Consider the following 27,123-nt stretch of genomic DNA (forward strand, 5'->3'; position numbering starts at 1 on the left):
AGGGAGTTACAGCAGCTTCTCCATCCATACCAACATTGAATCACCCTCAAGAGGGCCATATCTGTGATCGTTCCCAGGCATGTGAAGATCAGCCTATTGTGGTGGGCCAAGTAGCAGCCCCTAAACCAGGGGAAGACCTTCTGGATTTTGTCCACCAAGCAGTTGTTCACGGACATGTCTCTCTGGCTGGGAGGCCACCCTAGAGGAGCCATTAGTTCAAGGCACCTGGTCTCTGGTGGAATCTTGTCTTCCTGTCAGCTGTTCAGAGCTCAGAATGATCTACCGAGCTCTCCTGCACTTTAAGCATCATCTGTTAGGCTCCCATGTCCTTGTCAGGACGGACAACATGGCCTTCAAAGTCTACCTGAACATACAGGGTGGCTTGAGATCCTCAGCTCTTCACCGAGAGGTGCACAAGGCTTTGGTCTGGGCAGAGACACATGTTCTTTTCCTGAGGGCAGAACATATCAGGGGAACTGCCAACCCCCAGGCTGACTGGTTGAGTTGACCGCTTTTGCACTCAGGGGAGTGGCGCCTCCACAAGGAGGTCTACCATTGGATAACAGAGCATCTGGGAGTTCCAATCTTGGACCTATTTGCATCCCACCTGAATTAGCAAACTGCCAAGTTCTACTCCCGCTTTTTCCACCAAGCAGCGGAAGCAACGAAGTGGCCTGCAGGGCGTCTCTATGCCTTTCCTCCATTTCCGGTTCTACCCAGACTTCTATGGAAGTCTTCTCTGTTGTTTTAATGTCAAGTTAGTGAGTGTCAAGTTGAGATTTACATTGGAGTCTCTGAAACTGGGGAAGAAGGGGTGGGGCCCAGCAACATCATGGAAGCAAGAATTTGATCCTGCCTCCCTGATTGGTCAGTGGGAAACACCCAGATGTCCTTTTCTATTCAAAGGAGAAGGATCCTTCATGGGTGAGTACCAATGGTCATTCTGTGCACAACTCTAACTGGAGAAGGAAATACTGCACATTGAGATAGAAAAATAGCTAAGCTAGCCCTAAGCAACTCCATGCTTGTTTGCTATTTGCCAGTTGAATTATAATTGTTATTATTGAGGTAAGCTGTATCTGGTAAAATAAGAAAAGGACACTAATGAGCAGTTAGTTAGGAGCTGTCTCTTCAGAGCAGTGCCTTACCCAGATGCCTGACAGTCCTCGAAATTAGAAGCTTATCCTACTTCGTTTAAGGCTGTTTCCTCAAGACAAGCCAGCGGCAGCGCATCCCACCAGCTTTAAAACTGATGCGCCGGTGGGGCATTGGGACTGCTCTCGCGACTGCAGTCCCGCTTGCGCAGGGCAGCCCTGATGCCATCGCTGCCCGCAGGGACGGCTCTGCACGGAGCCGCCCAGGGTGTGTGCAAGGGACTTATCTTGCTGTCCTATTCAGCTCCGGGCAGCTGCAAAGACACGCCCACGCTGTCCTCTGACCCCTGGGGGTCAGAGGGCAGCGTGGGCTTGTCTTTGCAAGCTCCCAGAGCTGAACAGGACAGCAAGGGAAGTCCCTTGCACACACCAGAGGGGCCGAAAGTGGCGCCCTCACGGCGGTGCGGTTCGCACCGCACCGGCCCAAAGGCACCGCTTTGCAAAAACCTCGCTTGTTGAGCGAGGTTTAAAGCGGCACCTTTGCACCACTCTGGGGTGGCCAGGACTGCACTGCTGCAATGCAGCAGCACCTCATGTGTGAACAGCACCCTGGGGATGGTGTTTTTTCCGTCCCTAGGGCGCTGTTATTTGGCCGTGCGGAAACGGCCTCAGACTGGTGAAGATTATCTTAACCTTAGAATTAAGCTAATGAAATATTACTTGAATAGCTGAACTATGTAATCCTTGCTATGTTTGTAGATGCAAAGAGTACAAGAGAGGAGTTGTGGAGAAAATATTACACAAAATTAGAGCACAGACAGCTGGGGGTGGCCTGCTGGTTTTTGGTGTATGACAAACATCTGTCTGAGCAAATAAAATATTTTTCTTAGGTTTCCTAACCTTTCTTCCTAGTTGATCTGCAATTCAATTTGGGCAACAAACCTTTAGATTTTCATGACAACATGCATAAACCCAATTCCTGGGAGGTAGTTTTGCCAGATCCCGCCATCCTGGGTGTCCGTCTTCCCTCAGAAGTAGCCATTTTTGTTAGCAGAATGAGGATTTTGCATGCAATGAAATGGAGCTAATAAATAATAAAATACTGGCTGCTGTGAGTTTTCTGGGCTGTGTGGCTGTGGCCTGGCAGTTTTAGCTCCTAGCTTTTCACCTACATCTATGGCTGGCATCTTCAGAGGCATGTCTTGGTAAGATGTGTTTCTCTCTGTGGCACAATGGGAAGCGTATGATGTAGTTGGGCATTGTTTTGTCCGCCTCTTGAGTTGCGAAGGTGAGGGGCATTTGCATATTTCCTGGCGGCGTTTATTTGCAAAATGAGGTATGGTGGTGGGAAGATGAGGGAAGGAGTTTGTTGCACCCCGTGGATTGTTGATTGGTGTTTGAAAAGTCCCCTGTTGTTGTTTTTTATTTTAGTGGTTTTTAGTACCAGTAACCAGGTTTTGTTGATTTTCAGACTCTCCCATTGCCTTCCGCTTTACCACGATAAAATAATGCGTTCAAACCACTTTCCACAACTATTTTGCAAATTGGATTTTTTACCCATTCGCACAGCTTCAAAAGAGCGGTGAAAGCAGTTTTGAAAGTGCACATTATTCTGCATCGGAATGAATACTCCTTTGAAACTGACTCTGTGTTTGTGGATTTCAATGGCTTCCTTGTGTAGTCTAAGGTCTGACATTGTAACTGTCAGAGTGTCAAGAATTTTTGTGTCATCAATCCAATCCAATTCAACAAAACACAGAGAGAAAAGCTTGGGAAAGCAGAACTTTATTTTATGCTTTGTTAGGAATTACATAGATATTGAAGCCTCAGATCAGGAAGCAATTAACTTTATGCTTATCCAGAAATTGCATTTATCTGTGGACGTGCCATGGGAGTCCTTCAAAAGTCCTGAGAATTTTAGCAAAGCAAACTTGGTCAAGATATCATTTGAGTTGCATATGTAGCTGCTCTATCTATAATATTAGTGTGTTTCCACAAATGGCACTTAAAATACTTTTTTAAAAAATCTGTATTGTTTGTGTATGTTGTCAAGATTATGAAAAGTGAAGACTGCCATTTTAAAATATTGCCTAATTTCAGCCAGGTTTTTTATTTTTAATTTGAATCAGGATAGCAGGCAGTGCACATACTGATGGAGGTTTTAATTGTGGGAAAAAACCTTTAAAATTAGGTTCAGACAAGTTTCCTCAGGTTAGTACTTTCATATATGATGCTTAAATTGCAGTTCTTTTCATGTGAATGGTAATGTGAATTGGGGCACCTTTACACTTTTTGTGCAGTAAACCTGATTGCTGCATGTGCAGTAGTGTTTCCAGAGATAAGCATATAAAGTATGGGGTACATTCATGCATCCTTGACCAACTGTGCAGACTCATCAAGAAACTCTAAAGGAGCAGCAGTGGTGTAGTAGTTAAGAGCAGGTGCACTCTAATCTGGGTTTGATTCCCCGCTTGGCCACTTGAGCTGTGGAGGCTTATCTGGTGAACCAGATTAGCTTGAACACTCCAACACATGCCAGCTGGGTGATCTTGGGCTAGTCACAGGTCTCTGGAGCTCTCTCAGCCCCACCCACCTCACAGTGTATTTGTTGTGGGTGGGGGTAGGGAAAGGATAATATAAGCCCCTTTGCATCCTCACTTCTTTTACAGGAGAGAAAAAGGCGGGACTCTATAAATTCAAAGCTTCCTTTCTTCTCTTCTCTCCTTCTTCTCTTAGCTCCTCTTCCTTCTTTCCTTCTCTTTCTCTTCTCTTCTTCACTTCTACTAACCTTTATATATTATTCTCTTCTTCTTAATTTTACTTTGGTGAGATGATGGGGGGGGGTCTTCTGTTTTAAGTCTACTTATTCTTAATGCTTCACTTTTTGATCTGTCTTTCAGTCTTTACCAACGCTTTCTCTGTGAGTTAGGAGTTAGGGAGATAGCAGCAGCTTCTCAAAATAATTGGATTACTTAGCTGTACAAGCAGCTGGGTTATATTGGGAAATGAAATCTAGCTCAAAAGTATTCTGGGACCATAATATGGAGAACTGGTCTGTTAACAAGCAGAAAAAATAAATATGCTTAACAGTCACCCTCAGCATTTCTTTATTTCATTTGGACTGAATCCTGGTATGTGTAAAGAAAACAGCAGAACACTGTTGGATAACACTGCAGTTAATGATGGTAGAATTCACTTTATCCACTGAATAAAGTGGATCACTGAAAGTAAACTCATCCCCTCAAAACAATTTGGCTGCAATTACATGATCTTTTTTCCTTTTTTTTTTGGAGTTAGTTGGTGAATCAATTATTCAATGCTCGTTCTGAATTCTGTACTCCTTGTATACTTGATGATTCGAAGAGTCCCCCCCTCCAAAGTATACTTGATGATTCGAAGAGTCCCCCCCCCCTCCAAAGTAAAAGAACAAAGAGAGAAATGCTTCAAATAAACAGGCGAGGGAGAACTGAGTGAGCTCAAAAAATGTCGCTGAGCAGAAAGTTCAGGGAAGCAAGGGAAATGTAGTCAATAGATCAAACAGCAACTGAAGCCGTTTTCAAAACATTTCAGCCAGAGAATCGTTTTAAACGGGGATTCATTTAAAACATTTTAAGGCTGGAAACAAAATATTTTGGGTTAAAAACAATGCGGAACTCCATGGAGGAAACATTTTACTTCTTGCCTGAAAACATTGTACAAGGTTTGGGCAGAAAGGGCCTTTCTAGTAACTAACCTTGAAGGCCTATGCCAGTGGTGGCGAACCTTTGGCACTCCAGATGTTATGGACTACAATTCCCATCAGCCCCTGCCAGCATGGCCAATTGACCATGCTGGCAGGGGCTGATGGGAATTGTAGTCCATAACATCTGGAGTGCCAAAGGTTCGCCACCACGGGCCTATGCTGTCTTCAGTGTTGGTTCTTCAGCTCCAGATTGGCCAGATATTTTTGGACTAGAGCATAGGTGTCAAAGTCGCGGCCCTCCAGATGTTATGGACTACAGTTCCCATCATCCCCTGCTAGCATCATGATGGGAACTGTAGTCCATAACATCTGGAGGGCCACAAGTTTGACACCTGTGGACTAGAGGGAGAACCAAGTGACAGAATTTCGAGGAACTGGCTTGCAAGACTGTCAAAGTTGGGGTAGAATTCGTTCTGCACACTTCCTTGGTGGTCTCCAGTCCCACCCAAGTACTAACCAAGGCTGACCCCTGCTTAGCTTCTGATATATGATGAGATCAGGTTAGCTTGGGCCATCCAGCATAGACAGAGAACTTTTTAAGCCTTAACAAATTATCACTTGTTTACTTGGCAGCCTCATTCTCTGAATACACCTGGGTACATCTCTAGGCCATTTGGAAAAAGCAGTGTTGTACTATGGTTAGCCATCTGGACAATGGTCACTCTCTTGGGTGATGCACACAATTATAATCTATAACATCTTAAGTAAATAAGCAACTGTAGGATATCTCTAAGATGTTCGAGTATGAATCCACCGATGATGGTTTTTTGTTTTATGGTGGTAACTTTACAGTGAAGCAAAGCTGGGCCTCAGACATAAGGACCAGAGTCTTCTCTACATGATGATTTTTTTAAAAAAGTGTTCATGAAAATAAAATAGTGATATCATTTGTCCCTTTCTATTAAAGTTTTCCACCATAGGATGAGGACTTTTCTCTTTTGGCAGGTGCACCTTGCTGATTCTCAGGGACCCTTCCTCTCATTTCCGTGTTTTGTTTTCATGTTTTTATATAATTATATCTGTTTTTGATCTTGTTCTTATTGTTAGCTGCCTTGGGGACCCTAAGCTGAGTAGAAAGGTAGCTTTAACATGTTGTGAATAAGACAAATAAAGTGATGTACAGTGTAATCCTAAACAGAGATGAGTTTAGAAAGGTGTAGCTCAGTTTTGAATTGAACTGTCAATGCCTAGGTTGTAACATAATCTTTTGCTTCCCCCAACCCCTTTTCAACCCAGATGCTCCCATCATTTGTTTGTTTGCATGACATACACATGTATAGGTTGCCCTTTGCTGTCAACACTGGGCATCTCACCAGGGATTTGAAATAATCTCAAGTGAAAAGAGATCAAGTGAACCAAGTGATTGAATTAATTAACACAGCAATCCCCCTTCTAACCGTATGATGAGTCTTCGTCTTAATGTGGCATTAATTACTCTCAAGCCTGAGTGAGCAGTATCCGCAAATGGTCTTGTCTCAGGTGGCCTGTTCGGAGGAGGCCAAGAAGCGATCGGATGTTTGCTGCCTGTTAAATTGAGGCCTGGAGGAGGAGGCTCATATGTGCAGCCATTGCCTGGTGTGAGTCTTCAAGTGTCAAAGCAGTGCTGAATGATCCTTCTGTGATGGTATCTAGTTTGGGGCGTTGTTTGTGGCCAATGATGCCCAGTCATCCACATGAATTGCTGTTGTTTTTCATCTCCTACCCAAGTTGTTTGCTGCAAAAAAGGATATTTTGTACTATTAGTACCACAATCTAATATTCCTCTCTGTTGGGTTATTATAATCTAGCGCAGCCATTCTCAGCCAGGGTTCCGTGGTGCCCAGGGATGCCGTGAGCATGTCCCAGGGGTACCACGGCAACACTACCGCCCCTCCCCCTCATTTTTGTGGTGTCTCCCACCGGCGCCAACAAGGACATGGAGCTGGCCCATGGGGCAAGGCCTGCCACAAGGTCAGCAGCCACCACCACCCCCAGTGCTTCTCTTCACCCTGGGAGGGGAAGGTGGGAGGTGTGGCTAGCAGGGGCAATGGGAGGGGAAGGTGGAGGGTGGCGGCAGGGGTACTGTGAGATATGACGAGTGAGATCAAGGGTACCCTGACCTCGAAAAGGTTCTAGCGCCTTGTAATGGGCTGAGTGATTTCAGGGAAATACTCATCTTCACAACTTTTTTTGACATTGCTTATTCATAATCCTGTTAAATACATGAGAACTGTGACAAGACAAGGTGTGGGAGATCTGTAATCTAAATCTGCTGTGCTTTTTTAAAAATATAAAAAGTCACAGAGAATCTCTAATAGAATCCAGTTTCTGGTGCATGTGGCAGAGAAAGTTAACCCTTGCTATTTGTTCTGTTTCCTGTTCATTCTACCCACCTCAGCCTGGAAAATGTCCCTCTTATCTTCACTCAGCCAGTCTGGCCATTTTGATCCATTCCACAGTAATATCAAAATTAGACTGCTACAATGCACTCTATCTGGGTCTGCAGTTGAAGCCAGCTTGGAGTCAAAGTTGGTGCAGAATATGATATCTTGGCCATTATCAGCAATCAGGCTGGGGTTACACATTGCAACCAATCTTAGTCACTCTGTTGTCTGCCCATCTGTTACAGGGTTCAGTTCAAGAGGTTGGGTCTTCATGACCGTAGACCCTCGTATAGGGGTTTGCATTTGGCAAAGCCAAAATAACTGTGGAAAGTCCTGCAAAACTATTTAAAGACATAACAGTTTGGGTAAGAAGTGGTAGATTATGGACTGTGGTAGATTATAGAAGAGGTAGTAGATTATGGACTGGCAGGCAGAAAAAAAAATACAGTGACATGTTAATCCCTGGAAAATTTCTAAACTCCTTTCCAGCTAATTAGAAGACACACTGCATAAAAATGAAAATTATTTCTGATTTATGCACACCGAGGTTTAATGGTTTTCCTATTTTCTTTTCCAACAGGTGGAAAACAGACCAAAATACTATGGACGAGAGTAAGTAGCTGTCCTGAGTAAAGAGAAGATATGCGTGGAATAAAATTACCAGAATTGTTGTTGCTATCATTTCTTTTGGTGGTAGAAAGTGCTGCGATGTTGCAGCCAACTTACAGTGACCCCATGAGGTTTTCAAGGCAAGACCAATTCGGGGGGTGGGGGTGGGGGGGGGGTCTGTCATTGCTTACCTTTGCATCACCACCTTAGTATTCCTTGGTAGTTCCACACCCAAATACTTGCCAAGGTTGACCCTACCTAGGTTCCAAGATATGACGAGATGGGCTAGTCTGGGGTTACTGTTCTTAGAAAGGGCTACTGACAGCTCTGGCTTGTCGGGAATTGAATTGTGGAAGTAGGGCAGGGGAGGATTAACTCTGCGTCCTCCAGCATCACTGCTCCAAGTCAGTTTGGACAGAACCACTCCTGCTTTGAAATAAAATTAGAATACTTTGCAAGGTCCAGTTACTTTGCTCATGTTTCCCCCTCACTAACAGCAAGGTGGGGGTTGGCAGAAACAGGGTCTTTTCTGTAGTAATCTAGGAGCAGCAGTGGCGTAGTGGTTAAGAGCAGGTGCATTCTAATCTGGAGGAACCGGGTTTGATTCCCCGCTCTGCCGCCTGAGCTGTGGAGGCTTATCTGGGGAATTCAGATTAGCCTGTACACTCCCACACACGCCAGCTGGGTGACCTTGGGCTAGTCACAGTTCTTCTGAGCTCTCTCAGCCCCACCTACCTCACAGGGTGTTTGTTGTGAGGGGGAAAGGGAAAGGAGTTTGTAAGCCCCTTTGAGTCTCTTACAGGAGAGAAAAGGAGGATATAAATCCAACTCTTCTTCTTCATCATCATTGCAATGCCAGATATTGCTCTATTAGCATGTTATTTCAGTCTTTTGCAACTATATTGTCTTTTCCACACACAAAAATCCAGTCCCAAATTATTGTAGCTGTACCATAATAATGAAATGTCTAATGAGGTACAGGTGCAGTAGGGGACTTTCGAACTGTGTTCCCACAGCTGTTTGTCCAGAGCCTAGCATTATGAGTTATAGGTGCTAAGTAAACAGGTTCTTTGGCCTGGATTAATGTAGGTTTGTGTAAATATATTTGGAGCTGTTTATTTATTTGTTTGTTCAAACATTTATGTTCCATCTTTCCTGGTAATTCAGAGTGGCTTCCAATAATAGAAGCATTTCTAGTTAAAGCCAAAATAATACAACAAACCCCAAATCTTTCCTTCCTGCCTGCCCTTAAAAGATGCATCCTATTCAATCCCCTCACAAAAGCCATAGCTAACAGACAGGCCTTTCAGTGCCTCCTGAAGATCTCCATGGAGGGAGTCACCTCATCTCCTCAAAGAGCCCATTCCATGGAGCAGGAACTACAATGGAAAAGGCCTGGGCCCTGATCGATGCCAGACAGGCCACTCAAAATATTGGGTTAGCCTACAAATGGCTATCTGAAGACATAGATGGTAGTGTGGTGAGAGCCAGTGTGGTGTAGTGGTTAAGAACAGGTGCACTCTAATCTGGAGAACCGGGTTTGATTCCCTGCTCTGCCACTTGAGCTGTGGAAGCTTATCTGGTGAACCAGATTAGCTTGTGCACTACAACACACGCCAGCGGGGTGACCTTGGGCTCATCACAGTTCTTCAGAGCTCTCTCAGCCCCACCTACCTCACAGGGTGTTTGTTGTTGGGGGGGGAGGGAAAGGAGATTGTAAGCCCCTTTGAGTCCCCTTACAGGAGGGAAAGGGGAGATATAAATTCTTCTTCTTCATTTAGTAAAGATTTTGCTTTGATTTTGATTTGTTTATTGGTTTATTTTATCTACTGCTCTCAGGCAATCTTGGTTTGTATTTTTTGTTGAGTATTTTACTTGTTTGGTTGTTCGAGTTTAATTGGTAAGAGGTTTTCTTTCTATTTTAGCTGTTGCTGCATGCCTCAGAAAGCATTGCTATGAAGCTAAATAGAAATCATTTAAACAAATACATTAAATAAATTCAAAATGTATATATTCACACACACCCCAAGCCTTGCATCGCACAAACGAATACGGCTTCAGGGTTGTCAGAGTTTGGTTTTACAGTTCAAAGGAATACCTCTGATACATACGTGGCAATTGAAACAGTAAAATACCTCCTGAAAACTATTTAGATGTTTCAGAGTATATAAACATTACTTAGTAGTAAAATGTGAAATCTGTGGAGAAAAAAATCAGGGACAACAAGACATTTCTTAAAAGAAAACTCTAACCAAAAATCTTTACAGCTCTTGGTAATAACGTTCCCAGTCAGTTTCACCAGCCATGGATTACTAATGCAAATGACCTTACATCCATGTAGGAGATGTGAGGGATCCTTACAACAAAATTCAGGCCCCAGACATCAGAGGCGGAGCTACCAGGGGGCCGGGGTGCGCATGTTGCACCAGGTGCACACCGGGGGGCAGAATATCGCCCCGCGGCGGCCCCCCCTTCATGAAACAGTGCAGGCTGGAGAAGCAGCCTGTTCCTTTCAGGCTGACAACAGCCTGGTGGGAACTACACTTCCCAGGATACCTTGCAAGCCCCTGGGTCTCATGTAAGGTAAGGGGGGCGGGGGGCACCGCAGAGTGGGGTGGAAAACACAGAGTGTTCACTGGGCGCACTCTGGCCCAGCTATGCCTCCAGACATTGGTGCACACAGGAATATATGGCAGAATTAAATCTCACCCCATTTTAAGTAACATACAGTGCAGTCTGAAACAGCTGCACCCTTCTAAGTCCATTGATTTGCATGGCTTTAGAAGAGGATAAACTCTGTTTAGGATTGCACTGATGGATGACCAGACAGCCATAAGACTGATAAGCTATTCTGTTCCGGCTCACGTGCGCACAGAAATTTGTGATAATGCCAATAGTATTGTCGAAGGCTTTCACGACCGGAATCACTGGGGTGCTGTGTGGTTTCCGAGCTGTATGGCCGTGTTCTAGCAGCATTCTCTCCTGACGTTTCATCTTAGATGCCAGCCACAGATGCAGGCGAAATGTCAGGAGGGAATGCTGTTAGAACACGGCCATACAGCCCGGAAACCACACAGCACTTCAATGCCAATAGTATTTTGCTGTTTATGTTTTGTGTTAAATTCTACTGAACTAACGTGACTCTACTTAGAAGTGCAAAAAAAGCTGTTGGACGGGTTGTACATATTGGCACTAATATATGTAAATGTTTTGCGGAATAATATAGAGATTGTTATTCAAATCTAAGCCTTGCCGAGAGGCTCTTGGCAAGTTGCCCGACTGGTCTTCATTGTTGTGAAGAGTGTGCAACTCTTAGAAGAAACGTAAGATAAGATGGACACTTCTCTGTAAGTCAAGCCAACAAGAAGTGCCTCTTATAAACAGAATTTCTATTCACGGAGGGAGTATCCTTAGGCTGTATATGTATATATGTATAATGAGTTTGACAACTAAAGCTTACCAGCCAAAAAATAATAAAGTCAGCCGCATGCTAAGTAGAGAAATTAACATAATTATATTCAAGGCTGACTATAGTTTGCTATGTGTTTCTTAAAAAGAAAATATGCTACTTTTGTATTTTAAAAAATTAAAAGTATGGGGTTATATGTTTTTGGCGTGTGCATTTCTCTTTAAAAAGCTCTTAATTGTACTGATAAAAATGGACTTTGTTTTTCAGGTTTCACGGGATCATATCAAGAGAGGAAGCAGATCAATTATTGAGCATAGCAGAGGGAAGTTATCTCATTCGTGAAAGCCAACGGCAACCTGGAACGTACACTTTGGCTTTAAGGTTGGCAATTAATAATTCATTTTTTTGACTGTTAGAATATTTATGAATGTTCTTGGAGGTGGTATTAAGATTAGTTATTTTCTTATTTTCTTTACGGAGCTTTTTAAAACAGTCAGCATTTAACCAAAGTAGTTGCGTGCGTGTGAGTGCGTGCGTGCGTTCGCGCCTAGATTATAGCTCTAATACCTTCAAAGTTATTTATTTAGCAGGTAGTTCTGAAACATCACTGCACTTGCAAGTAAATTGCTTGGTTTCAGAAGTAAGGGACACAGGGTAAGAAAATAAAAACGCTGATAGAAAGTGGCATTTGTTAGAATGGATTGACCTTTCTTGCAGTTGTTATTAATACCTTCCCTTCCTAATTTGACTGTAGTTGCTGCAGCCAGTGTTGGAGCCCCTGCCATTCCCATAGACTTCCGGTCCAGTTGCCCTGGCTTCTTTGCTAACCCTGCCACAGCTCTTCTGGGGGCTGCAACATTCTCCTTGGGGTCATTGCCTGGGGCAGTGGTGTGTCTGGGGGGGGGGCAGGATAGAGGGGGCAAACCACTGTTGTAAAGTACTTGAGACCTCAACCCTACCAAGACTACTGAGTACTGGTCATATTCTGCAGAAATTAGGGTCCGTTTTAGTGTTTTTTAAAAGTTTCCTTTTCCTTTTAAAAAACTTTTCTAAAGTTAAGTGACACGCGCAATCATTCATGTCCTGTTAATTTCACAAGTGTCTTTTGAACGGTAGACAAATAGAACCATTTCTCTTTCTTCTATTGAAAAAAAGAACAGGAAAAAAATAACTTGCTCTTTTTAGAATATTCATGTGTCATGTCAGCAGCTTCAGAACACCAAACAGAGGGTGGATATGGTTGGTAAAGGTCGTTCTGGATTGTCTCAGCAGGAGCTTCATTTCCTGCTCACCATCTGCCCATCATCGTACCAGACTTGCCCCGAATAGATGATTCACAAACTTGGGTACCGACCTAATGACTCATTTCAGACATCTGAAGGCTTCTTTTATAATGCACAAGAAATGGCTGCCTGTTATGAGAGTTTTCACAGCCTATTTTGTCTCATATATGATGGGCTGGACGCAGACCACTGTTTTCAGTGGCAGAACAGGATATTTCTGCCTCCCTGACCCCATTGCATCTCACTGATCCCCATGAAATGCTGTGCCTGGGGGATAAAGGCGACCCTGAAGAGTTATATGAGGAGGAAAAGGGAATCAGTGGAAATTTCCAATTTAGATCCAACTCAACAGCTAAGGAAGCACAGGCAGAAAAATCACACAGTGGAACTTTCCCCTCCCACCCCGACATCCCCTTGAGCCCCCCCCCCCCCCCGCCAGTTCTGTTTTCTCTCTTTTTTTTGTTCTGTTGAGTCACAGCTGACTTACAGTGACCTTGTGGGGTTTTCAAGGCAAGAGACATTCAGAGGTGGTTTGCCATTGCCTGCCTACACTTCACACCCCTGGTATTCCTTGGAGGTCTCCCATCCAGATATTTGCCACGTTCGACCCTGCTTGGCATCTGAGAGCTGACAAGATCAGGCAAACCTGGACCATCCAGGGCAGAGAAGAAATCTGCTCTTGGACCTTCATAAACAGCAAAGGGACCAAAGTGATGCAGAAGAACCTGCACAAAATATCTCTGCCAACAACAGGCCACTTCCATGGGAGGAGAATGACGGTGGGATACAAGCCAACATACACAAGCCTGTACCATCATGCATTGACTTGTGTGACAGTGGCTTTGGGGGACCCTGCTTTTCCTCTCTTCGGCTTTTTCTTTCATGCATTGATTGGCTTATGAATATTTTTGATCTTTGAGCATCATTGTTTCCTGCAGATGGAACGTCCAATTTTTCTAATGTGCCTTTCCTTCCCAGTAGGAAGAAAACAGTAAGCGTCTGCTGTCTTTTAGCTTTGACTGAGCGTCTCTTGCTGTCCCCTGCTCTCGTATTTCTTCACTACCCGTCCAAGTTTGAAGTCTTCTGTTACCATTAATTATGCCATTAGTTTTACTTGCCTCTTTCAAGTATTCTTTATCCTTTTCCTGTGTTCATGATTAAAAAGTAAACAGTTTCTTTAACCATTGGCAGCATTATTACAGCTCCTTTCAACATCATTTTAAGTGATTACGCTATTCTACTACTCTAGCCCAGAAGAAAGATCTGTTGGTATTTCTAAATTGCTCTTGTCAGATATTTTAATGGAACCTACCGCAGTTCTCTGCCAATTACAACTAGAATGTTAAAAGCGAAGTTCAGTTATGCCAGACAACACGAGACTTTGCATTGGTTGGTTCTGGGCACCTGTCTCTTCCCATCATAATTCATGAAAGTTAGCAAAGAAACAGTTTCATTGGGGCTGCTATCTGGAGTGGATTTATTTTGGGGTGCATTTGGGGTGCACTTAACTGCAGTTCACTAAAAATATGCACAACCAGGTTTGTTGCAGAGCTCACTTTTCCATTCTTTTTTCTTGTGTAGAAAATTGTGGCTAAAGGCCAGCTCTGGTACCCCATGATGTACAAATGCATTTGTGCTGTGCAGATACATTCGTTTGGCATGTGTTACCTGCAGAGGTATAGCACCAAGGGACGGGGGGGGCATGATGCACAGGGGGTGGGGGTGGGGGCATTCCGGGGTAGGATGGGGGTGTTCCAGGGCGGGGCGGGAGGACGCACCAGTGCACCGGGCGCTTTTCTCCCTTGCTACGCCTCTGGTTACCTGTGTTCCTTATTAACCAGGATTCTCCACATAAGGGAACAAGGAGAATTATCAAAGGCTTTCATGGCTGGAATCAACTGGCCATTGTGGGGTTCCCAAGCTGGGTAGCTGTGGTCTGGTAATTTTTGCTCCTAACATTTTGCCTGCATTTTTTCACTTATCCTTGGGTAAGTGTTATGTATGAATGCACTTTGTTGTGTTTCATTTCTAACAAACCTTTCAGAAATATAAAAGGAAGTAAATATTTCTAGCACTGAAAAGTCCCTCCGCCCCCATAGTCAAGTACATATTTCCCTGATACTGCACTGCCGGCTCTTAAATATTATGTGGAGCAGGTTCCTCGAAATCTAAGTAAGTTCTTTAATTTGTAAGCCATTGGGAGGGAAGCCATGGCGGGGAGGTGATTAATGGGGGCTTACTATTGCATCCATGTCAAAGAAGCGAGTAAAGCAGGAAGTTAGTTTCAGCTACCTGTTTGTCTTTTGTTTGCCAAGAGAATCCTGTTTGAATCTTACCTTGAATCTTTCCTTGAAATTTTAAAACTTATTCCATCAACTGGTACAGAGTCAGTGAGAGAAAGGACTGCCCAAATTTCAGGCAAATAAGGTCTTCAGTTGCAAGCAGGTGGTTTCTACTTATCTATCCTGCCACAGTTCAAGAAAAGAGTATTTGCATTCCCCCTAATTCCCTCATACTTGGTGCAATGGAAGAGGGAGTGGGCTAAAGTCTCCTGTAACTCAAATCAACTGGAAACTTTAGCCCGCACACTCTTCCATTGTACCAAATATGAGGGAATTGGGGGGAAAGATGCAAATACTCTTTTCTTGAACTGTGACAGGATATCACATGCACAAAAGATCTTATCTTTTCTATCGAAGAGATAGAAAAAGTGCAGAGAAGGGCAGCAAGGATGATTGAGGGATTGGAGCACCTTCCTTATGAGGAGAGGCTGCAGTGTTGGGACTCTTTAGTTTGGAGAGGAGACATCTGAGGGGGGATATGATTGAAGTCTATAAAATTATGTAGAAAATGTTGTCAGAAAGACATTTCTCTCTCTCACAATATTAGAACCAGGGGGCTTACATTGAAAATGCTGGGGGGAAAGAATTAGGACTAATAAAAGGAAACACTTCTTCATGCAACGTGTGATTGGTGTTTGGAATATGCTGCCACAGGAGGTGGTGATGGCCACTAACCTGGATAGCTTTAAAAGGGGCTTGGACAGATTTATGGAGGAGAAGTCGATCTATGGCTACCAATCTCGATCCTCCTTGATCTCAGATTGCAAATGCTTTAGCAGACCAGGGCCATTGCTTTCACATCCTGCTTGTGAGCTCCCAAAGGCACCTGGTGGGCCACTGCGAGTAGCAGAGTGCTGGACTAGATGGACTCTGGTCTGATCCAGCAGGCTTGTTCTTGTGTTCTTATATCCTTGCTAAATAATTCTGATCCTGTAGTTTGTGAACTGGTGGCCAAGTTTTCACTAGAAATGATATACCCTAAAGGGTAGCTCTGTTCTTTTTAATTTTGTTGTGTCACTCTGTTATTAAGAGATTCTCTACTATTATTTTATTTGGGGATTGTTTTAAATTTGTTTTTTGTATCCTACCTGTATCGTCCTCTATGCCATTAAAGGCTCGGTTGGTTGGTTACTTATCCTTAACATAGATACCCTTAACTCTACTCCTTGTCAGCAACTGGCTACCTGTATAAGATTCCTCTAACTGTACCAACATTATGAAAGACTGACTGTTCAGAGTGAGAAGGAGATTTGGGCACCTTAGAGGAACATGATGTTAGTTTGCCAATTTTCAGAAATTTGAATTCAGTTTCTTACCAGTTGTTTCCCTGCTCTTGTTAAGAGATCGTGGGCACTTATTCCATGATTCACAGTGCACAGTAGTTTTGATTTGGGCTTTGAAATTCACAATACCATGTTAAAATGTCAAAGAAGAGTGTATTTTTGACATTGAAAATAATTTGTACTTTTTCCCCCAAAGAGTTATTTACCTGATTGTAATTGTAGCTTCACATGTTGCCAAAAATGCAACAGCATCAAATATTTTCTGCAAATAAACATTGTTTATTAATATTAAATAGGAAAACTGCTTGTTAATTCATTGCATCCCATAAAAGGATACCTTTCCCCCAAAAGTCAGGCTAAAAACATAAGTGCGATTTAAAAGCATTAAAAAAAGATTGTAATGGAAATGAGAAATTCCTTACAGCTGAAAGGAGCAGGAAATTCCTAATTAACTCCAGAGGGTATTCAGTCTGCTTTTTAAAGTCAGCTAAACAAAACAGTAGGCTCTGCTTCATGCCAAGGCCTATATCAGACAATGACAACAAAAGACCTCAAACCTGGTGTCGATATTTTGTGTGGTTGGATACTTGTTTAATTAGGACAAAGATTAAAAGAAAGCAAGAAGAAATTGTACCGGTGGTAGGCATCGAAGTACAGGAGCACTGTGTGTTCTTTTGAGGCGATAGCTGCCACGCACCGTGTGTTTTAAGACGTTGCCATGGTTGCTTTTCCTGCAAAACCTATTGTCGCATTATCAGATGTACAGGAAAATAAGGCGCTGCGACACGAAATGGCAGGGAACTTAATTTGAAAATTATGGAGAATTTTTTTTTTGAAGTAGCTTTAAGACCAAGACTGTGGAGTGGAAAAGACTTTCTCGTTTAGGTTAATTTTCGTTTAAGGCACTTCCAGTCAGTTGAGGCTTCTACTCGCAAGCTGAGGAGGAAGAGGCATTAATCATGTGGTGCTACCTACCTATTGGTGTGATAATGTCAGACCCCGGATCTATGATCCAAATCAGACTCTGTAACTCAGTGGTTCTCAACCTTCCTAATGCTGCGACCCTTTAATACAGTTCCTCATGTTCTGGTGACCCCCAACCCTAACATTTATCTATTTTACAGATGGAGAACACTGATGCAGAGAGTCGTAGGTGACCCCTGTGAAAGGGTCGTTCGACCCTTAAAGGGGTCGCGGCCCAAAGGTTGAGTACTGCTGCTGTAACTGGAAGGTTAAGAAGCCTTTATTGGTAGATACATGGGTAAGAGGGAAAAACATTCTGCCAGAACATTCAAACAACCCTGATATATCAAACCCCATTCCTCTGGTGGGGGTTGTTTCAGTGTGGAAACCACCAGCTGACTACTAGCCGCACCCAGCAAATGGCTTGCCTACTTTCCTAAACCATGGGCCCCTCCGCACTGTAGGATTTGACCTTAGTTCGACTTGGATCCGACCCGGGTACTCCGCACAGCCGTAGCGTTGGACTCGTGTCTGATTCGACTCATCCCCCCTCTCACCGTTAAATTTTTGAACTCAGGTTGCACTCAAGCCTAAACCGGCGGAGTGCGGAATCTTTCTCGCCTCGACTCTGCCAGCCAGCCAATCACAGTGCAGTATTTTCGGCCATGCGCAGAACGGGAGACTCGTGGCGGCAGCCAGAAGCACGCCTTAAAAAAAAATCCTCCTACGTAGCTTCTACATCAGTTATCGGGGGGAAAAGGACGCGCACTCACGTTTCCCGCCATAGAACGGCAGCCAATCGGGAATGAGGAGCGGAAGACGCGAGGAGGTAATCGCGCCCTCTGAACTCGGCTCCGGAGACACGAGTCAGCTGCTGTGCGGAGAAACGGAGGACTCGAGCTCAGGTAACGATTTCCGCGGACACGAATCAAGCCTGAGTTGCCTTGTGTGTGCGGAGAGGGCCCATGAGGCACTCTAGGGAGCAGTGCTCAGAGGAGCCACAGGTGGCATGTCAAAGAGCCGCGTGTGGCTTTCATTGCACTATCGCTGCACTAGTGGCAGTCTGTTGTGTAACTCCTGAACAACAGATGTGTAAAGATAATCCACCTAGTTAGTAGGTGGGGTCGAGAGAGTTCTGAGAGAACTGTGACTAGCGCAAGGTCACCCAGCAGACTTCATGTGTAGGAGCAGGGAAACAAATCCAGTTCACCTGATTTGAGTCTGCAGCTCATGTGGAGGAGTGGGGTGTCAAACCTGGTTTGCCAGAGTTCACCTCTCTTAACCACTATAGTATACCATTCTATAGAATGATGTAAGCTTTAGGACCCCACAGGGGAGAAAAGTGGGATATAAATGATGTAAAGTAAAAACAAAAAATGTAATAATTAAATTCATCAAACAATTGGCTGCAGCTCCCTGGTCACTCCGCACAAGATTAAAAGTCCAGGTTTCCTGGCTTATAGTTTGTAGAATAGCAGTTCTCAACCTGGGGGTCGCGACCCCTTTGGGGGTCTAACGACCCTTTCACAGGGGTCGCCTAAGACTCTCTGCATCGGCATTCTCCATCTGTAAAATGGATAAATGTGAGGGTTGGGGGTCACCAGAACATGAGGAACTGTGTTAAAGGGTCGCAGCATTAGGAAGGTTGAGAACCACTGTTGTAGAAGGTCTGTGAAAAAGAAAAAGGCCCTTTGGCCTATAGATATGGTGCAATCTCTCTCCATCACAGCTATTTTGGCAGTGGTAATAGCTGGTGGTCCAGGCAATATTTATAATGGCGTTCAGGACTGAAATGACTTATGTGACCATTTGGTCTTCCTCTGGGCTGGTATCTCTTTCTTGCCGTATGGTTCTCGCCGTGTCTCTGTTCTCCTCTTCTCCATCACTGCCTCCTACTCCAATCTGTCGTTTGTTGTCAGTTCTGTCATCTTTTCACCAGAATGCCTAGATCATCCTTCGCTGTTCTGTTAGCAACAGCCTTCCACCAGCTTTTATCCCTTCAGTAATTATTCGTGAGCTTTAGCAAGACTGAGTAATGTGGTCCAGAGATCAGTCATTCTTCTCCTGCTTACGTCCAAGTGAATACTGCTAAAGAAGTCATTGGGAATCCTCATTGTCACTGTCACATCGTAGAACCTATAACAAGTATTTAATCTGTACAAATGCCCCATTCATACCTCACCCCAGAGAGGGATTTAGACATCAGAACATAATTGGTACAAACACAGCTTGTTTCCTGCGTTCAAACGTTCCCTTCACCATCCCTTGCAAATGGAATATGTTTGAAAGCCAGAAAAGAGAAACCAGAAAGCTTCCAGTTCCAGATTACTCTGATGGTTCATGTATAAAAATCTGGAGAAGTTAGAAATTGTTAGAAAGAAGCCATATTTATGCCCTTCATGAGCTCTGTGGTTAGCTCTTGATCTTGTAAGAAGAAAAAGGCAGCTTACAAGCTTTTTTCTCTTCCTGTCCCTACAATAAGTAGGTGGGTCTGAGAGAGTTCAAAGAGAACTGTGACTAACCCAAGCAGGCTTCATCTGGAAGGGCAGCGAAGCAAATCCAGTTCACCAGATAACAGTCCACCACTCATGCAGAGATGTAGGTAATCATACCCAATTGTCCATGTTAGAGTCCACTCCTCTTAACCACTACACCATACTGGCTTTGAAGCTAAATTATTTCAGTGACCTTGAGTTGCATCAATTGACAGTGAAATTTAGGACTTGTTCTATACACATTCCAGTTTCACATGCCTTTATGTACTTCAGCCCATAATGCATAGAATTTCATGACTGGACAGGAAACTCCCATTTCAGCTGCCACAAGGATATGGCAAAAAACAGACAAAAGATTCCTATAGCAAACAACCTGGCCATGATGGAGTAGGAAAAGGTGCATCGAATCATATGGTAAGTGTCTCTACGGCAGCGGTTCTCAACCTGTGGGTCGCGACCCCTTTGGGGGTCGAACGACCCTTTCAGAGGGGTTGCCTGAGACCATTTCCGATGGTCTTAGGAACTGAGACGCAAATAATTTTATGGTTGGGGGTCACCACAACATGAGAAACTGTATTAAAGGGTCGCGGCATTAGGAAGGTTGAGAACCACTGCTCTACGGCAACTTCAGTATGTGGTTCTGTGATGGATTTACAGTACCCAATCAGAATTTTTCCACTGATGGCTCTCCACCAATCAAGGGGAGGCTAGCATTGGTGAGTTCTGACTGAGGCGGTTGTTCTGTCTGAGGAGAATTTGGTGGACTGGGAAAAGGTCAGGGGTCTTAGGATAGCAGGGTTAGTGAAGAACATGCGGTTGGTTGTGTCTCTTTGTGTTTTTGTTACATTTGGGTTCTGCTGAAAGGGGGGAATATGGTATAAAGTTTCTGAATTGAGTGTTTGTTTAAAGAAAACCTACGTACTTTGGTTACCTTTTTAAACTTGTTTTGTGAGGAGAGTAGTCCTTTAACTTTCTCAGGCCACCCACAATCTTGGCCAGGGGGATATAAAAAGGAGAGTGAGGGTTTTCTCACTTTCTTGAGGAGACGGACGTTCTCGGCCATAAGGCAGCCCACTCCCTCTTTTTTTATCCAGAAGTGTGTAGGTCCTCTTCTGAGAAACAAAGATAGGATCTTGCTGGTGACAGCCCTCTGAATTGAAGGAATCAAGGGTGGGTTAGGGAAGTTTAGCCATCCCTGAGGGCAAACAGGACCATTGCAAAGGGGGGTTGCCTTCTCCTCTGTGAGCTGGTCACTACCCCCCAGTTCACCATTGGACAGGCAATTTTAGCTGGTACATTATTTTTACAGTCAGTATTTATTGAATTTTCTTTCCATATAAATTTAAACTTTTATTAGCAGGTAGCTGTACGATACTCAGAAATATATTTTAATTCAATTTGCCTCTGTAACTGGAACCTTGTCCCTGTATATCTTGTTTAGGTAATTGTGGCCAAGAGAAGTAATAGGGTGAATAAACTCAACCAAGTTTAGCTGTTTTTATCTTTGGTGGTTTAAAAATTGCTACGCTACTAAGCAAAACATAAAAAGTAAGAATAAATCCAAAACTGATAATACTTTTTTATTTTAATTTCCTTTCTAGCTTAGTTTTAGTTGTTCAGTATTTATTCTGATGATATTTATTCGAATGTGTCTGCTCTACTTTTCTCCTCAATGGGGATCCAAAGCAAGTTGCGTAATTTTCTTTTTGTTCTCCGGAGGAGAGCTATGAGGATGATCAGGGGCCCAGAGACCAAGCCCTATGAGCAGGGGTCTTCAAACTATGGCCCTCCAGATGTTCATGGACTACAATTCCCATCAGCCCTGCCACTTGGCCATGCTGGCAGGGGCTGATGGGAATTGTGGTCCATGAACATCTGGAGGGCCATAGTTTGAAGACCTCTGCCTAGGAGGAAAGGCTGAGGGACTTGAGAATGTTTAGTCTGGAGAAGAGGAGACTGAGGGGGGGGGACATGGTTGCTCTCTTTAAGTATTTGAAGGGCTGTCACTTAGAGAGGAGCAGGGAGCTATTTCTTTTGGCAGCAGAGGACAGGACTCACAATAATAGCTATAAATTACAAGGGGAAAGGTTCCTAATGGATTTTAAGGGGGGGGAAATGTGCAACAGTGGAATCAGCTGCCTAAGGAGGTGGTGATCTCTCCCCACACTGGCGGTCTTTAAGCAGAGGTTTGACTAACAGTTGTCTGGGACACTGTGGGTTGACCCTGTATTGAGCAGGGGGATGGACTAGATGACCTGTATGGCTCCTTCCAACTCTATTATTCTATGATCTTCTCCCCATTTTACCCTCCCAACAACCCTGTGAGACGAGTTAAGTTGTATGTGTGAGTCTTGCTCAAGGTCATCCAACAAGCATCTATGGTAGAATGGGGATTCAAATCCCAGGTCCTAGCTCAACACTGTAACCATGACACTTCATTGATAGCTTTATGGTTGCCCACCTTGACATCCACTTTGTTTTGGGAGAAAGCAGAGGATTTGTATTTATGTTTGAATGCAAAAGAAGCAATTCACACATGGAAGCATGTTTAATGAGTTTTCCCCCATCTAAAAGTCTCCTTAAAGGAATTTGACATCTCTAGTAATTAGAGAAGTGCAGTTGCAAATGTATAAGCTTCAAAATATGGATTTGTAGCATTCAGCTAGGTTTGCCAGCCTCCAGGTGAAGCACAGAGGTGGAGTGATGGGAAACTGCGCCTGGGGCGTCATGCCCCCCAGTCCCTTTGGCGCTACGCCACTGGTGGAGCATGAAGCTCTCCTGGAATTACAGCTGATATCCAGACTACATAGATACGTTCTCTTGGAGGAAATGGCAGCACTAAAAAGCAGACTCTATGACATTCTGCTGAGCTCCCTTCCCTTCTTATAGCTTTCCCCCACAGGCTTTCCCCCAAAATCCCCAGGAATTTCCCAGCAAGCCCAAGTTCAACCCCCCCCCCCCCCCCCGCTTAGCTCCTTCCAGATAGGGTCCGATTAATAAAAAAATTGTAATCTTTTTTCCATAGCTCATAGCTTGCTTAAGCTCAACCTACTTCTACTACCCCTGGCCTAAATATACCTAGCGACAGTAAGGCCTGCCAACTTTACTTTGCTTAGGCTCTGGGTGCTATCTCAACATGCAACTAATCATAGGAAGTATAATTCTGGTCCAGAACCACAGGAACTAAATTTCCTGCAATTCCTGATGGCCCCGGGGACCTCCACACATCCTTGTGACAACAGGCAATAATCCCCTACCCCACCCCCAACTTCTCAATGATGTTGTCACAGGTGAGTTTGGGGGAAGCAGATAGATTGAAAGTGAATATTGTCGGAGACCATCCAAGCTTTTCACAGGCCAGCGATGCCAACAGAAGAGCTGAAATGCAGCCCATAAACAATTGAAGAAATATTTATTTTAAAGTAATGTTTGAAAGTGTATTGTTGAAGGCTTTCACGGCCGGAATCACTTGGGTGCTGTGTGGTTTCCAGGCTGTATGGCCGTGTTCTAGCAGCATTCTCTCCTGACATTTCGCCTGCATCTGTGGCTGGCATCTTCAGAGGATCTGATGTTGGGAAAGCAAGTGGAGTGTATATACCTGTTGGAGTGTCCAGGGTGGGTGAAGAAACATTGTCTGTGAGTAACAAAGAAGACAACCAGGTCAATAGTTGATGGCATCTGAATAGAAGTATGAGTAACAATGAAGTCTATAGCATGGGAGTAACAATGGAGATAGCAAGGTCACTCCCATGCTATAGACTTCATTGTTACTCATACTTCTATTCAGATGCCATCAACTATTGACCTGGTTGTCTTCTTTGTTACTCACAGACAATGTTTCTTCACCCACCCTGGACACTCCAACAGGTATATACACTCCACTTGCTTTCCCAACATCAGATCCTCTGAAGATGCCAGCCACAGATGCAGGCAAAACGTCAGGAGAGAATGCTGCTAGAACACGGCCATACAGCCCGGAAACCCCACAGCACCCAAATGTTTGAAAGGTTTACGAATAATCAACCTAAATGAGACCTATTCAAAATGACCAGGTGAGAATTTGCCCACATCTAATCTCCATGTGTTTGTGTGAAGTGAGCTAAATATCTTCTTCTAATTTACATGGGAAAGTTGGATTGTTCCTGTGGAGTTTTATAAATCTGTGCTGCACATGAGCTCATGCTCCTATTGATGTCTTTGTTGTTCATAAACTTAAGAGTGTTTGACTCTGATGCTCTCAAGGCCAAGAAATAAAACCTCTGACTAAATAGCTTTTTGTAATCCTGATGAAAAGAAAAAATAAGAAAAAAATAGCACAACTGCCCAGGCTATCTTATACCTATACTAATATGTACAGTGCTAGAATATATACACATTGTGTAATGGGTTTGCAACGTTCCACAACTTGGTGTCTCCCAGATTATCCTGAGTATAATTCTAGCACTGTCGATGGATTTATAGCAGTATAAAATGGATATAAAACAATGGTTCACTAATACCAATAATTTTAAGCCACTGCAGGAGTTTAATTTTAAGTCCAATGAAATATGTTAGTAATTAGGGGCTATTGTTGGAAAGACACCATGATTCATTTAGATCTTTTAATGTACAAAGAGGAAAATACATTATGCAAATGTGACAAAAGATGAAGAAAAAGCAAGGACACCAATGTAAAACACACACACACACACACCCAAAACAAATTACAGTGTATGTTTCTGCCACTGTTTATGGTTTTACAGCATGCAGAAATAACTACGCAGAATTCAACTATATCCGGCCTTGCCACATGAACTCTGATCGCTATTCAGATCAGCTGTTTGCACCATGAAGTTATTTATTTCTTTGTACATGCCCTATTCCCCCCTCCCCCCCCCCCGAACCTATAAATTTTCATGTTAAATGGGAGGGGTGGTAGGAGAAATAGCTTCAATAAACATTCAGCAGTGCTGGAAAATAGCTTGTTCCTGCCTCCATTGCTAAATGATAATTAGAGTTGCAGAATTTAAGGTGAAATCCGATGCAGTAAATAAATCTAATTCTCAACAATGCCAAATCTGTGGATACATAAATCCACAGACTGGAGCCATGAACAGACAAGACATATCTTTCTACAAATGTGGCCCCAGGTTTGCAGGAAAATCTGACACACACCCCTCCGCCCCATAATAGAAGCCACACCTGTAGTGTTAAGAAACTAATTCCCACTTAGTGGCCGTTGTATGACTCACTCAGGTTCAGCTGCTTGCTACTGTTCAACAGCGCGCGCGCACACACACACACACACACACTCTCAAAAGCCAATCTGATGTAGTGGTTAGATTGTCAGCCTAGGATTTAGCAGACCCACCGTGCCACGGAAGCTTCTGTTTCCTAGGTACATGATCAGGCAAAGTATTGGAACATAACCCAAGAGCAATTGTTGGAATAATAAGCCAAAACAGATGTTGATTGAATCACATTTTATACTCTGTGACCAAATGGTGACATTATTCAGGTCATGGATCTTGTTCCATGACTTTCATGGTCATACATAAAAATGTATGGTTATAATTCTATTTAATTTTGGCAGTTTGTTTCAGCATAGTGTGTATGTATACATCAACCAGCACAGCAATCTGACAAAATACCCCAGAGCACTGGAGTTGTTTTGACTTATTATGCCAACAATTGTTCTTGGTGTGTATGTATATCTAAGTGACCACTGAAGAAGTTCCATTGGACTGATATATCTTGTTTACTGCAATTGTGGTTTTATTTGTATGTCATTGATTTGTGAATATTCATTTGTGTTATTTAATGTACATTGTTGACTACTGCTACTGAGCCGATGGTTTCAATCAACAGTCTAAGTTCAAGACCTATATATTTAAATGGAATTTTAAGTGGTCTGTACAATAAATTGATGTGTTTTGTTTAATTCATTTTTAACAAGGTTTTTGCTCAACCTTTGAGGTACCTAATGAATTTTCATTTTATTTTATTTTATTGCATTTTATTTTATTGCATTTATATCCTGCTCTATCCCTGCAGGACTCAGGGCGGATCACAAATTAAAATCAATTATACGCTCATTAAAAGTATTAAAATATAAATATCAGAACAACATTAATATATAAATATCAGAACAACATTAAAACAATTAAAATAATAAAATAACACGTTCAACACCAAACTGTTAATACAAGTCAAAAAATGGATGGTGATGACTAATAAATATTAAATAGTTAATAATTAATCACCACCGCCACCTCCCCACCCACCCCCCCATCCCGGGCAGCCGAAAAGAGATTATCTAATTCTATTTGATCGGGCTGGCTAGATGGAAAAGGCCTTTTGGGTTGTGTTTGTGTTTCCTTTGTTGTTGTATTCTTAATTCTCTTCTTCTGCTTTCTGCCATATTCTGGCAGGCAGAAATATCCTCCCTCAGATGGGGGAAGACATCAGTAGTTCACATTTGTCAAGTTGTTTCACAGGACCTGTTGTGGTGGGCGTTTTGCTCCTATCCTCCCTTCCCTTGACTTTCCTGCTGGGGCACACCGGAGTGTAGGGTTGCCAGCTTGGGCTGAGAACTGCTTGGAGATTTGGGAAATGGAGGTGGAGCCTCAGGGCAGGATTTGGGAAAGGGGGGGGACTTCCTTGGGGCACACTGCCACGGAGCCCACCTTCCAAAGCAGCCATTTCCTCCAGATGAATTGATCCCTGCTGGTTGTGGATCAGTTGTAATAGTGGGAGATCTCCAGCCACCACCTGGAGATTTGCAAATCCACTGGAGAGGAAAGGAAACCGTCCATCAGGTGATCAAAAGAAGCCAGCTTTCGAAACCCTTCCGACCGCCCACTGTTCTGTCACAGGATACAAAGCCAAATGTTGTGTATTTTTTCAGGGTCAGCCCTGTCCGTTCTGATTAACTCCCTCTCCAAGCTTGTATGTGGAATTCCATCTCTCTGGTGAGACCAGGCGCAGCAATTCTAAACACCTTTTAGTGGAGCCAAATTATTTATTGCTGCTTTCAAATAAAATGCAGGGCGGATCCATTAAGAGCGTCCTGATGACAGCGTCAGAGTCTGTTTTGTATACTCCTGGAATAACATTTCCATCAATCTGTTGAGAAATAAGGGTATGCATTTATATACATACAGTTTCCTGTTTAATAAACAAAAAGCAGCTGTCGTGAAAGGTTATTTCATTTCTGTATAAAATAGTAAGGTTTGCAACCCATGAAGAATTACACTTCCCAGTGGCAAAAAAGTTAAACGAATTCAGGTAAAATACAATACCCAGGACTGAAAAGCAATATTTTAATAATGAGGAATGCTTCCAAGTTGATGATAATTGCGTTGATATAATTCATTTCAAGTATTCAGAGCACATGCATTATCTCCATAATTCTTACAACTATCCTGGAAGAGTAAGCTAGTATTATTCCCTTATATCAAATTATGTGAATATGAGGCAGCGAGAATTGCTTAAAGCTGTCTGGCAAGTTGTGGCAGTCTATAGTTACATACTCGTAACATAAGACATATAAAAGCTATGC

The 27,123-nt window shown here is 43.3% G+C and overlaps 1 protein-coding gene across 1 annotated transcript in view; it reads left to right on the plus strand.

The window, feature by feature from the left end:
• CHN1 (chimerin 1) overlaps positions 1–27,123 on the plus strand; it is a 158,560-nt gene that overhangs the window by 53,935 nt on the left and 77,502 nt on the right. The window contains exons 4-5 of the mRNA XM_048486628.1: positions 7,780–7,811; positions 11,485–11,598. Coding sequence (XP_048342585.1) covers positions 7,780–7,811; positions 11,485–11,598 — 146 coding nt within the window. The remainder of the gene's footprint in view (positions 1–7,779; positions 7,812–11,484; positions 11,599–27,123) is intronic.

The sequence above is a fragment of the Sphaerodactylus townsendi genome, linkage group LG02 (assembly GCF_021028975.2).
Source record: "Sphaerodactylus townsendi isolate TG3544 linkage group LG02, MPM_Stown_v2.3, whole genome shotgun sequence".
NCBI lineage: Eukaryota > Metazoa > Chordata > Lepidosauria > Squamata > Sphaerodactylidae > Sphaerodactylus > Sphaerodactylus townsendi.